The 14017-nt window shown below is 47.1% G+C and overlaps 1 protein-coding gene across 7 annotated transcripts in view; it reads left to right on the top strand.

Moving 5' to 3' along the window:
* The window catches only part of CAST (calpastatin), a 141571-nt gene that overhangs the window by 115125 nt on the left and 12429 nt on the right, over positions 1 to 14017 (top strand). For 6 of the 7 annotated variants that reach the window (XM_083151748.1, XM_083151747.1, XM_083151746.1 and 3 more), the window contains 11 exons: positions 467 to 562; positions 910 to 993; positions 2057 to 2155; positions 7543 to 7623; positions 7706 to 7750; positions 8364 to 8459; positions 8856 to 8942; positions 9508 to 9594; positions 11496 to 11600; positions 12604 to 12687; positions 12829 to 12876. In XM_083151748.1, coding sequence (XP_083007874.1) covers positions 467 to 562; positions 910 to 993; positions 2057 to 2155; positions 7543 to 7623; positions 7706 to 7750; positions 8364 to 8459; positions 8856 to 8942; positions 9508 to 9594; positions 11496 to 11600; positions 12604 to 12687; positions 12829 to 12876 — 912 coding nt within the window. The remainder of the gene's footprint in view (positions 1 to 466; positions 563 to 909; positions 994 to 2056; positions 2156 to 7542; positions 7624 to 7705; positions 7751 to 8363; positions 8460 to 8855; positions 8943 to 9507; positions 9595 to 11495; positions 11601 to 12603; positions 12688 to 12828; positions 12877 to 14017) is intronic. The other variant, XM_083151750.1, reaches the window with a different exon arrangement.

Genomic DNA, 14017 nt, shown 5'->3' with positions numbered 1-14017 from the left:
AGTACAGTGTCTCCAACATACAGTAAATCTGAATGTTTCCAAATGTTTTCTTTTGTATATATTTAAAGGTGCCCAAATTGGAGTTGTTTGACATCAGGTCCGATCTGATACGCGTTCCCGTGCGGATCAGATCGGAGCCTGGAGATGATATGTGCAGCACATATGATCAATCGGAATCAGATGCGTCGGTGGACATCGCAGATGCTTTTTTAGTACCCTCGCTGTATTGCATCTGATCAGGGCCATAGTGCCCTGTGCAGAGCGGGGAAGCGCAGGACAGGAGAGGCGCTCTCCCTGCTCTGCATCCTCTGCTGCCGGCAGCTTGTGCCTGTCATGTTAGTTTGCAACGCTATGTGCCTCGGAGACCCCCCAAATTCCCCCTTTTTCTTCTCAGGCCTAGGCAGTGAACATTGATGTGATGACCTGTTAAATCACAATATTGTCATTTTTATCTTGCATCCTTCAGCCAATGAGTGAAGATGATTTCTTAGATGAATTCTCAAAGGATTTTGACTCTACACCTTGTCTTCCTGTCCAGAAAGCTCCTGCTGTGGGACCCAAGGTAGGTATATGCTTTGGAAATGTTTATGGTATGTGTTTTATACCATCGCCATTAACAGGAGTAATTGTGAGTTGGGGGGGGGGGGATCATTCTGCAGGGGTGCAAACATTGTTTTGCAGACACAATGCATTTTCAGATTAACACTGCAATTCCTTACACTGCTCCGACGATTGCCCCAACATGTTTACCAGTGTCTGTTGGCACCCTGGAGCTTTCAGCATGTTCAGAAGATCCTCTACCTTCCTATATCTGCTGTACAGTTTTATCCTGCAGTATTTAGATGTACAACCATTACATAATGTACAGTACATACTGTATTCCTGAAACATTGTTTTCTTTTTTTAAAGGACACCGCACAAGATAAAGAAGTTAAACCTGATGTAGTGGTTCCTGCTTCTGCATCGTCTGTTCAGGCTCCCGCAACACCTTCTGTATGTAATTCATGTTCCAGCATTGCCTGAGAGTTTAGATCCAGAAGTAAACCAATATAATGTGTGTGTGTGTGTGTGTGTACATTGTAGCTAGTGCTAGTCACTGCTGTCCCTGTCCATAGAACATCTTAACGTCCCTTGCAGAAGATGACAGCGCTGTGTGTCAGCCTGCAGTCATTTCTTTTGCAGTAAATAATAGATGTAAATACGCCCTAATGATTCCTAGCGTCTCCCTCCCATACTTTTGGTGCATGAAATTTGATATTTATGAGATAAATTCTTAAATGTTATATAACAAGATAATTCCTTTGCTTCGAGTTACTGTGCTCCACATAGTGTATATTAGTATAGTTTATCATCATATAGGCTCTGTAATTATTTATAAGTGTGTATTATTATCCTGTGGGATCAATCCTATTAGCCACAAGGGAGGTGTTTCTGTTTCAATGGCCCAGAACTCCCAGCAGGGACACTGCAACTCACCCCTCTTGAGGCCCGACTTTACCCGGGACTTGCGGATATTTGTACGCACCCCTATAGAACTACAAACACAAATCTGGCCGTCCGGATGTACAGTATACTGTATGTGTATGGCATATGCACACTTAGCTTGCACTGTGAAGGAACTTGCAGCTTATAGGATTGACCTCTGTGTGTGTGTGTGTTAAGAAAAACATGAACAAAGAGAAAACCTTCTTTCTCTTCGTACATGTATTTATTGACATGATTAGGTGACAGACCACTAGGACAGCAAGGTGACATTACTGTACATTTACAGTATGAAAAGTGAAAAATTGGAACAGGGACCACTGCTATCCCTTAGGCTACTCCTGCCTTGCCCAGTTTATACTGCAGGTCTGGAATTCGCTTATGATACATTCTGGAGTGGATGCAGGTGATAATAGTATGGGTTATTTACTGAGCACAGCAAATTGTTAAATGAACCATAATTACCCAACCAGGCAGGTTATCCTATAGTGGTGCTTATGCCAGGCTGACCACAAGCGGTTGCTGGCACAGTGTTTGTGAAATCCTCATTTTATGTTTCTCTTCCATGATGTAGGCTGGTATGGAGGATGCTTTAGATGAACTAATGGGTACTCTGGATGGTCCGGAGTTCAATGTACCAGAATCCCCCCGGTTCACAGGCCCAGTAGTGACGGTAATTATATATATTTTCTGTTTCTTCTATTTATTTGAAGCACAGAGCAAACCCTTTTTGGGATATGTATAGCTGGCCAAGTAATTGTTCTGGTTTAGCCCGATATCTGAATGTGCAGCTCCCTGACTGGTTGGTTCATATACAGTATGTTGCTGGCCAAACATTAGACATGAGGGGTGAAATGTAATAGGATGAGAGATTCAGAAAATGAGAGCTTTGGTAAGAAACAAAAGTATTGAACAAATCTCTCACTTGAGGTAACAATTGGTGGAATCAGCCAGAACACTCGTGGCCCCTGGCTGATGGAAACCATCTGCTGAAAAGGTCTTGGCTGCAGGAGCAGCAGCAGAGTATTGGACAGAGTACTCTAATGGTGCGTACACTCTTCCAGCTCTGTCCCACATCACATATGAGGACGCCCATAGTATCTGATCTTCTTTCTTCGCACCTTAGATTAAGGCAAAGAAATGCTGTTCCTGCCCTATGTCGGGGCTTAGTAAGTAGACAGTAGTGGACAATACATATATGCGAGGGGGAAACGCTCTCATTTTATTCTGTTGAAAGAAGCTATGTTCCAAGTTAGTGCTACTTATCACACCCTCCTGTTCCAATAGAAAACAAACAAAGCTGGACCACGTTTGCTAATCTTTTTTTCATAGGGGTTGTAGAAAATACAAATGAAGAGTTTTTAGGCAAAAAAATCGGGCATCTAGTCTTACGCTGCCTCAGCCCCAGCTGTAGAGGACCAATCCCTCTGGTCCCTAAATAGTTAGAAAGTGGGGGAATAGAAAATATGGCTGTACAGAAAAGGATTTCAATGATTTTATTTATTTATTGTAAAATATAGTCAAATTATTCTGACACAATAAATATAGGTTTTTGGGATTTTTCTTGCTGTCCTGTAATATTCCTATGGGTGCTGCTTATCCACCACCAGACAGACGTACTGACTGTAGGTGTCACCAACATCCTACCCAAATGTAGGAGAGTCACAGCAACCCCCAGGGTTCTACTGTAGATTGGCATTTGGAACCGCTTGCTTCTGTGTTGAGGTCTTTGGGTGCAATAGCACCTCTATACTGGTTACTGTGGATCCACATGACTGCTGACTGTATCATTTCTTTTGGGTAGTGACCAGGGAAGGGCATAGCACAGAGCAGCCAGCAGGAATGGATCGTCAGGGCTTGCACCCAGTACTTTTTAGGGACTTGGCCTAATTATGGATGGTGTGGTCAAGTATAAATCAACAGTATATTGTATGCATCACTTATGGAGCTGGATGTACCAAGCACATCCCACTTCTTATTGGTGGTATTTACCTAGAAATGCGCAAAGGACAGCTCTCCTGAAAAATGCTATTTGCGATCAAAGGACTACTGTGTTTAGGATACAGCGACTGCCGGGGTGCTGGGAGGGATCCGATTGTATCCTTTCAGAGGGAATTAGTTATGGCCAACTTCAGATGCTGTTACCCACTGGGTCCAAGCTCCGGAGTGTATCTCATTCTGGAGCATGGTACATACAGTATGGGAAATGTGGTATAACTCTATATAGTAAATTCCAGACCTCTCTTACTCAGGATTTTCAAATTATAAAATATCTGTAAAACCCTGAATTTTTGAAGGATTCCCCTTCCATTAAATTGTTTATCAGCACGCCTCATATTAATTGCAAGCGAAGATCCCATACCTCAGAGATCCCATACCTCAGAGATCCCATACCTCAGAGACAGGGGTATTTTGCCCAATTTAAAGATGGCCGCGGCCGGCCTCCAGTTGTTCCAAAGTCAAAATGGCCGCGGGAGGGCTGCTGCGCATGCGTGGCCGCACGCAGCTAATGTGCAGACTGCAGAGGTGGCCGCATCGCGATCGCGGGTGCGCGTGTGAACGCCCACAACAAGAATGCCTGCATCGTGGGGAGGCTAAGGAGTGACTGCCTAGGCTATCATTCTGACCTATTGTGAAAGTGCCCCTCCGAAGATCCTGCGCTCTCTGACTCCCTGGCCCTGCTGCAGCTGCCGTGATTGACAGCCTCCGGCGCTGAACTGAAGAACAGGATGCTCAGCTGTCCAATAGTGTTTGGTGCAGCAACCTGCTGCTCAGTGATTGGCTGAGCACGCAGGCTGCAGGGAAAAGGGAGGCAGGATCCCGGCTCAGTCAGCTTAGCGTTGGAGAGGCTGTCTGCAGGGGTGTGCTGCTCATGGAGAACGAGCAGCAGATTCATAGATTATCAGGGCAGGGGCAGCCCTACAGTTACTTCAGGTACAATGCTGATTAAGGTGTCATAATTTTAGGATGCATACCCTGCCGCAGTGGGCCCCCACCTGAGTCACTATTTCCCCAGGCTGGACTACACATAGTCACTAAGAAGTTGTTCCCCACCTGTGTCTTCTCCCCCTTCTATGGAGCAGCTTCCCCCCCACACTATGTGACACTGTCCCCGAACACACACACACACACACACACACACACACACACACACACACACACACACACACACACACACACACACACACCATATGTGGCCCCCCCACCTACATGTGTGCCCCTGGCCCCCCACACCATTTGTGCATCCATATTTGTGCCTTTGCACACCCCCCTCAGCCCACAGTGTGTGCCTCTGCCAGCTTCCCTTCCTCATGTGTGTGTCTCTGTCAGCTCCCCTTCCCCATGTGTGTGTCTGTCAGCTCCCCCTCCCCATGTGTGTGTCTCTGCCAGCTCCCCCTCCCCGTGTGTGCGCCTCTGTCAGCTCCCCCTCCCCATGTGTGTGCCTCTGCCAGCTCCCCATGTGTGTGCCTCTGCCAGCTCCCCCTCCCCATGTGTGTGTCTCTGCCAGCTCCCCCTCCCCATGTGTGTGCCTCTGCCAGCTCCCCCTCCCCATGTGTGTGCCTCTGCCAGCTCCCCCTCCCCATGTGTGTGCCTCTGCCAGCTCCCCATGTGTGTGCCTCTGCCAGCTCCCCCTCCCCATGTGTGTGTCTCTGCCAGCTCCCCCTCCCCATGTGTGTGCCTCTGCCAGCTCCCCCTCCCCATGTGTGCGCCTCTGCCAGCTCCCCCTCCCCATGTGTGCGCCTCTGCCAGCTCCCCCTCCCCATGTGTGCGCCTCTGCCAGCTCCCCCTCCCCATGTGTGTGCCTCTGCCAGCTCCCCCTCCCCATGTGTGTGCCTCTGCCAGCTCCCCCTCCCCATGTGTGTGCCTCTGCCAGCTCCCCCTCCCCATGTGTGTGCCTCTGCCAGCTCCCCCTCACCGTGTGTGTGCCTCTGCCAGCTCCCCCTCCCCTTGTGTGTGCCTCTGCCAGCTCCCCCTCCCCATGTGTGTGTCTCTGCCAGCTCCCCCTCCCCATGTGTGTGCCTCTGCCAGCTCCCCCTCCCCATGTGTGTGTCTCTGCCAGCTCCCCCTCCCCATGTGTGTGCCTCTGCCAGCTCCTCCTCCCCATGTGTGTGCCTCTGCCAGCTCCCCCTCCCCATGTGTGTGCCTCTGCCAGCCCCCCGTCCCCATGTGTGTGCCTCTGCCAGCCCCCCGTCCCCATGTGTGTGCCTCTGCCAGCTCCCCCTCCCCATGTGTGTGTCTCTGCCAGCTCCCCCTCCCCATGTGTGTGCCTCTGCCAGCTCCCCCTCCCCATGTGTGTGTCTCTGCCAGCTCCCCCTCCCCATGTGTGTGCCTCTGCCAACTCCCCCTCCCCATGTGTGTGCCTCTGCCAGCTCCCCCTCCCCATGTGTGTGCCTCTGCCAGCCCCCCCTCCCCATGTATGTGTCTCTGCTTGCAATATCATCAGGTGTGATGTGCAGAACATCAAACCTGGTGTCGTCGCATACGACCACGGGACTGCACTATATCCTGGCCCGTGAGTAATCTGTGGTTCCTCTGTATATGTATGTGTGTATAATGTTTATGCGGCATTACGGGTTGTAGCGTATAGTCAAAGGGGAATTGTGGTGTATATTGTAAGGTGCATTACAGTGTGGCATATTGTGTACGGGGCATTAGGGTGTGTGGTGTACAGTGTAAAGGGCATTATGGTGTGTGGCGTATAGTGTCAGGGACATTAGATGTTAGGCGTTTAGTATAAGGGGCATAATGAGTGTGGCGTATAGTGTAATGGGCATTATGAGGGGGCTCCCTATCTGAATCCTCCACCACCCCACATCCTATGCCACTCTGCGTCTTCCCTGTCACCCCGCATCCTATGCCACCCTGCGTCCCCCCTCCTTGTATCCTCTGCCACCATGCAAACAACTCCACTCTGTGTCTCCCCTCCCTCCACCACTTTGTGACTCCCCTCCCTGCTTCCTCTGCCACTCTGCGTTCACCCTCCTACCCTGCATCCCTGCATCCTGTGCCACCATGCCCCCTCACACTCTGCGTCCTGTGCCACCCTGCTTACGTCCTCCCTCCCTTCGTTCTCAGCCACCCTGCATCTCCCCTCCCAGCATTCTACGCCACCCTGCGTCCCCCTCTCTGCATACTCTTCCACCCTGCCAATCTACTCTCACCCCTCATCATCCCCTTCTCACCCTTCATCACCAACCCCTCTCACCCTGCACCAACCCCATCTCACACTATGTCTTCTCATTCCATTGCATAATGTGAACTTTAGCTCATACTCTTCGGCATAATGTGATTTTTGTCTCATAGGGTGCTGCATAATATTATTTTTTAACTCATTCTGTGTGGCATTTTGTGAATTTTGGATCATTCCATGTGTCATCATGTGAATATTGGCTCATGCTGTGTGGCATAAGGTGTACAGTTCTTTTTTATAGAAAATGGGCCCTCTTGTTATGGTGCATAATGTGTTTAAGGGAGGTGGTCCATACTCAGTGTCTCACGGCAGGGGGGAGGGGGGGTGGATGGTGCTTGGGCAGTTGGGAGACCCCCCGTCACCCCCTTGTCTTTATCTCCCCAGCCCCACAGGCTACAGAATAGATGTGAATGCACCTATTCTGCAGCCTGAGGAGCTGGGGACATAGCCAGCAGCTCAGAGAGCCACTAGCCATGCCCCCACAGCAGTGAAAATGGTGCATGACTTTGTAATAGGCCACGCCCCTTTAGCGCAGGGTCACGCCCCCTCAAAAATTCAGGCGCGCCTTCGGCACGCTCACTCCCTCCCCCGTTAGGGCTGCTTCAAGATATTTCCCGGGCTGGTTTTAATTCCCAATCCGCCCCTGCTCAGAGATCCCATACCTCAGAGATCCCATACCTCAGAGATCCTATACCTGTGTGGAAACCTCACTGAGCAAAAGTAATTGCTGACTTTATTTATTTAATGGAGCCTTCCGGAAAACTCCTTTCCAGTTACAGTATCATGTTCTATTACGGCACATCCAATCTTCGATCGAACCAGAAAAACCATATGGGTCACTGTTTTTTACCACTGCTTTTTGGTTGTAGGAAACAAGTACAGAAACCCGTATTGAAGAACTTGGTGATAGAGACAGCTCAATCCCACCGGAATACAGGCACCTGCTAGATGTGAGTGGGAGAGTCCAGCTTTCCACACATTTACTTGTATTGTTGCTGTAGGTCAAATCTTTACGCTTTGATTTTATTCCAGGGAAAAGTAGATGGTAAAGTAGTGCCTCCACCGCCTCAAGAAAAGGTAAATACCTTTTTTATCTTTCAATGTAAATTTAAGAAGTTTATATGTTAACAAATAATTTCTACTAATGCTGAGTAACTGTTATAATAATCCCAAAGCATCCTCACAGCTGGTTGTGAGCCTCCCACTCTGCACTGCAGTGTTATGTAAGCAGAGCCTCAGGTGGGATCTGCTGGCCTGACCATTTCAGTACAGTCACCTGACCTGGGGGGATGAGCTCTTAATGTGTGCAGCACTAAGTGCGACAGAGTCATACCATATCCATTACACATGTGGATGCCACAACTACTAATACTACAGTTTTTGATTATAAACCATTATAACCTGGAAAGGTCATTGGGCCAGATGCACTACGCTTCAAAAGTGATAAAATGGAGAGTGATAAACCACCAGCCAATCAGCTCCTGCCTGATATTTTTCAAGCACAGTCTGTGACATGTCAGGTAGGAGCTGATTGGCTGGTGGTTTATCACTCTCCATTTTATCACTTTTAAAGCTTAGTGCATCTGGACCCCTATCTTTTATTCTGAGAATACAAGAAGACCTTACCGCCTGTGTGTGATACTGGTCACCTAACACTGATTTATTTAATGAATTTGAATATTTGTTTCAGCCCATGAGTGACAGTGAATTGGTGGATGAGTTTTCTAAAGACTTCACTTGTCCCCAGCCCCCACCTGTACAGCAAACCGCACCCATTAAACCAAAAGTAAGTGACTATGGTATCCGAGAGGGGGTATTGGGGTGGGTATAATGTTCTGGGACACGAGCTTGCTAAATAGTGAGGCCACTCCCTCTAAATTATTGTAGTTACAACCTCCAATCTACTACCCCCCCCCCCCCCCATCCTTCATCTGTAAAGAGGGGAGCTAAGTTTATAATGTGATCTGGCCATGTTTCCAGACCTATGGCCATGCTTCCTTGTAGCGGGCCTGCAAATTCTGAGAGCATCCCTGGTAATATCACTAGTTGTTACTGAACAAATCGTATGGGGGTACATTAGAATGACCAATTGTATATAGACAAAATTATGTATTTCTTATTACAATTTACTAGTAATAATGACTTGCTCAGTTGTTTATTTGTTATACATTTGTTTCCTAAGGATGCTTCTGAAGGAAAAAAGTCAGGAAAGGAAGATTTAGTGGTTGGCACCCCCTCGTCAGCTGTCCAGGCTGCCCCCGCGCCTTCAGTAAGTAGCAAACCCTCTTCCATATATGCTATCATGTACTTATTATAATATGCTGGACACATTCCTTTAGGTCCATGCAGACCAGTATTACCCACACACCTGTATCATGTGTTCCAGTTACTGCATGTGACCAGCTATGTAGTGTCTTTTAAACTTACCTTCTATACATATCCGCAGAAGTGTGACATATGAAATATTCATGGGTGCTGATGTCCTCTGCCAAGGTTTGGTTGTCTCTGCACTAGCATGTGAATAGTACCCAGGATCTTTATCGCACAGGACAGCCTACATTACCTCTAATTTGGTGTTTTATTCTAGTACAGTATAAGGCAGACTGTGAGAGATACACTTCTAGCTGGGTCCCAGATAGATGCTGAATAAACTACAAGTGCTGCCTATACCTAACTGATCTGTATAACTTTGTCTTTGGCTTGTTGTACATGATGGAAAGTGTGACTTGTGGATGAGTGCTGGTATTAGTGTGAGTGTGAGCGATGTCACAGCGATGGTAACTCACCAATGATGTAAGCCGTCCTTAAATCCTTATCCTTGTCTTGTATAACAGTGTAAGAAAGATGGTAAACAGTCAGGAAAGGAAGATTTAGTGGTTGGCACCTCCTCATCAGCTGTCCAGGCTGCCCCTGCACCTTCAGTAAGTAGCAAACCCTCATACTGTACATATATGCCATCATGTACTTATTGTAATATTCTAAACACATTCCTCTAGGTTCCGGCAGACCTGGTACCTACACATCTGCTTCACGTGTTCAGCTGGAGCAATGTGGTCGCTGAGTGATTTTGACTTAATATCACTCAGCAACCAAATTGCTGAGTGTCCCGTTTAAAATGTAATCATTGAAGGAGGAAGCCGCTGGCCGCGACCAGCGAACAGTACCGGGCCGGTCGCTGGAGCGCGCTCCTAGCAACAGTGTCCCCGGCAATAAAGGCTTAAACCGCCCGTGTGTACGGGGCTTTCCAGTTACTGCATGTTCCTGCTGTACAGTGCCTGTAACTTACCTTCTATGCATGGCATTTAGCCAACAGGACAGTATATATCACCTCTAATTTAACTAGTGCATTAAAAACATTATAGTACAGTATAAGGTAAATGGTGAGAGATAAATGTATAGCTGGGTTCCAGATAGATGATCAATAAGCTTCACCTTGTGAATAACTGGAATAACTCATTATTCATACACTATTGAGGTAAACCGTCCTACTGTACTTCTTCTTCTGAAGCTGTATTCTTGCTTTGAATAATAGTGTGCAGATGGCCATTACTGAAGGCACAGGAGTAGAGGGACGGTTAACCTGATTGGTGCGTAATTGGAGAGCTGCTATTTCTGTAGACATTCATCACACTCCTAGCGTACAACAAGCTGGCTGTGATGTACACATCCCAGTTATTCACAAAGTGTAACACTTATTACAATACTTATTGGTCATTTGGCTTTGTTGTTACTGATGGGGGGAGGACACTTTTCAGTTCTCACATCTCCTACAACAAACACTGTATTGGCCTACCAACCACGATCACCCGTATAATCTCCAGATTAGTATGCACTGATAACCGTATATTGCAGTTAGACTGTGCTGTAACTGTACAGTACTATTCAGTGGTGGTTCGTCTGTAGCGCTGGACTAATGAATAGTAAGCAACCAAGTCTGCAAAGTTTTCATTCTGGTAGGAGATGTATGTAGGACTAGGTGTGTATATTATATTTGTAGAGGCGCATAATACTTTTTCATAATTTATAGACTTGTCGTAGTGTCATTCACACAGGGAGGGGGGCAGATGGGGACGCTAAGCATTCTTGGGTGCACCAACAAAAATGGTGGGTGCCCCCATGCAAACCCAAGCAGGCTGATGGCTTCCGTGGGTGGGCGGCTGAGGTCACATGATGTCAGTGCCCGCCACTTTCTCAAATATACATCAGTCAAGACTGACATATTTGGGAACAGGGGATAAATTATTTGAGAGTCATGACCATAGAATGATTTAACCCCCCTACGCTCCCTTGCAAATGGATGTTTATGTAAAACATCCGTTCGCAATGCAGCAGGGAAATTCACGCAGTGGCGTGGTCAGTCATTCGCTCACCCACGGGATGGCGATTTTACAACCAGAATCCGGCCCAAAGTGCTTGTGGAAAGTGCAAATATAAACTGGTACCCGATCTCCACAATCAGTGTCCAGAGTCCTGGCATCAAGCACATTGCAAAGCACACCAGGATTTATGGCCATTGGTAATACCCCGTTCTGTGTGCCCTCCTAATGCCACCAAGCTGGTTTATATCTCTAGTAATGCTTTATTTTATTTACACAAAGAATTCCACTTGTTTATAGTCTAGTGTGCAATGCATTTTTGTGGTGTTCTCCAAATTACCAGCAAGGGTTAAATCTTCATATGTCCTACTCTGACCTTACACTAACTAGAAATGATCTCTGTGGGTAATGGACAGAGATGATTTACAGTAAAATAATGTCCACCATACTGATATTATGGTACGATATTACCGTAAATGATTCACTTTTTTATTTTCTGCTTCTAGAAAGCACCCAAGGCCAAAGTTGACCCAATTGAGGGCCTGGCTAGCACGCTGCCAGGAAGGCAGGAAAAGCCAAAGGACAAGAAGACGGCTCCCCGTGAAGTAAAGGTAATTATTAGTATAAAGAATGCAAATGAAGAATTATAATCTATTGGCCTATGTACATAATGGCATAACATTCTGTGTAAGATGCATTTTTAACTTATGTTAAAGGACAGGTAAACAAATTCTGCTTTTAACTTAAATTGTGATTTTGTATACGTTCTGGGCGGTATTCAATTGTTGTATTGCACACGGTCTCCCGTGTAAAGTATATTGGCAATATACATGAAGTGTTAGCCAAAGGGGTGCTCATGCTGGCCAATGACGTTCCTACAAAGAGACCAATAAAATTCCGTCTTCTGATGTAGGTCCAGGCCTTGTCCCTCCCTCTAAACATCAGCAGCACGCCTCCGTTTCAGGATATGGAGGGCGTGGCTGCTCCTTCCCCACCCACAAACGGCAGAAGACTGTCAATCACTGACTGCCTGCCACTGTATTGTATCAGTATGAGTTCTGCACATGTGCAAAATACTTTGCACTACATGCCGCAATACCATCGGGACCTGCTCAGGCTCCCAATGCCCAAGTAATACTTAAAATCATTCATACGTCATTACTATCCAAGAAGATCCAGGAGGCTCCCAAATGTTATCCTGAACTCCCTTGTACAAGCCAAATGTATGTTTAAAAAAACAAACCTAGAAATGCAGTAAATTAAATGCAAGTTGTCTTTTTACTTACAAACATTCGCTTTTATCAAGCCTTCCAGTTAGCAATGGTAGCGATCCATACTACATTTCTTTGCAGCATTCAACAGTTAACTATAGTTTAGCATGTTCAGTTGCTTAACTCTGCTGAAAAATTACAAGCAGTAATTATAGTAATGCCTGGATTTCTACAACCTCATTGAAGAAGTTGTGGCTCTCAAACATCCTTGGAGTAGTCAGTCAAACAAAGTTGATGAAAGGTTTCCTATAAGCCTGCTGTAGATGAACAATCCCTATAGTGCTTCATACAGAGGGAGGGCTGGACACGAGCAATTCCTGAAATATGTGTGTTTTTATTTTAGGAAAAAACAGACAAAGAAAATAGGGAAAAACTTGGTGAAGATGAAGAAACAATACCTCCTGAGTACAGGCTAAATGAGGTTAAGGTAGGCAGACATTTGCATTCCCTCAGCATTCTGTTGGCTGTTGTGATGAGCTAAATAGGGTTGAGCTCACAAGATGGCCGCTTCATCACTGTACAGGTGACTGTTACACTTTAAAAATGGTAAATTGCTTTTTGGTTACAGGATAAGGATGGGAAGCCTCTTTTGCCAAAACCTGAAGAGAAGCCACAGGTGAGATAATATAGCGTAAAGTCATAAACCTTGGGTCAGCAATGCCATCCTGGCCCAGAACACACTCCTGCTATGTAGAGTTGCTGGTTGCATTGCGCAGCCGCCGTTCTTATTTCTCATGCAAAACAAGAGACTGCAACAGAGACAGAGCACTCCCAGAGCTCTGTGTGATGCCCGCTGGTTCCTGGCATGTGAAATAGAGGTGGTGATATTCCTATTCATTGTATTGTTTATTACCTTCATGTATTTCATCTCAAACAAATATATATATATATATATATATATATATATATATAGTCACAGTATTGGCCAGCACACCTCGACAAAATTCAGCTTGAGTGGTGCCTTCCCTGGTTTCCCAGGTCGGGATTCCAAATCCATACAACTTCTATGGGCGGCACTCACTGCATCAAGAAGACTCGAACACAAGGAGTAGTTGAAGATTCTTCAACTACTCCTTGTGTTCGAGTCTTCTTGATGCAGTGAGTGCCGCCCATAGAAGTTGTATATCTCCTATATATTTGGCTACATCTGTCACTCAAAGTGGGTGTCTGTGTCTATAACGCTCTGTTCCTGGACTTTCCTCTTAATGTGTGATTGCCTTCATCTGTGCTGAACACCTTTCTGAGAAATTAACCTGTTTAAAACAGGTGATGGCAATCATACATTAAGGGGAAGTCTAGAAACAGAGCATTGTGTCCCTCCTGGAGATGGTCATGTTGGGAGGTATGTGACAGAGAACCAGCCCAGTGAGCCCACAGACAGTGCCAGACACCCACTGCCTTCCCATGTTGCCCAGCACTGCTACTCCACAGCCACCAGGTGAGCGCCCCCCTCCCGCGATTTGCGGCAAAAAAAAACCCCGCACGCCCCCCCCCCCCTCCCGCGATTCGCGGCAAAAACACCCGCTCCCCCGCGACCCCCCTACCGCGATTCGCAGCAAAAACACCCCCGCGACCCCCCCTCCCGCGATTCGCTGCAAAAAGAACCCCCCCACGACCCCTCCCGCAATTCGCGGCATAACCACCACCCCGCGACCCCCCCCCCTCCCGCGAATCGCGGAAAAAGCACCCCCCCGCGACCTCCCTCCCGCGATTCGCGGCAAAAAGAACCCCCCCTTGCACGATTGGCGGCACCCCCC

Source organism: Crinia signifera, chromosome 1 (assembly GCF_055691185.1).
Source record: "Crinia signifera chromosome 1, ASM5569118v1, whole genome shotgun sequence".
Classification (NCBI taxonomy): Eukaryota; Metazoa; Chordata; class Amphibia; order Anura; family Myobatrachidae; genus Crinia; species Crinia signifera.
The sequence above is the reverse complement of the archived record's forward strand: the minus strand, read 5'-3'. Positions and strand labels throughout refer to the sequence as shown.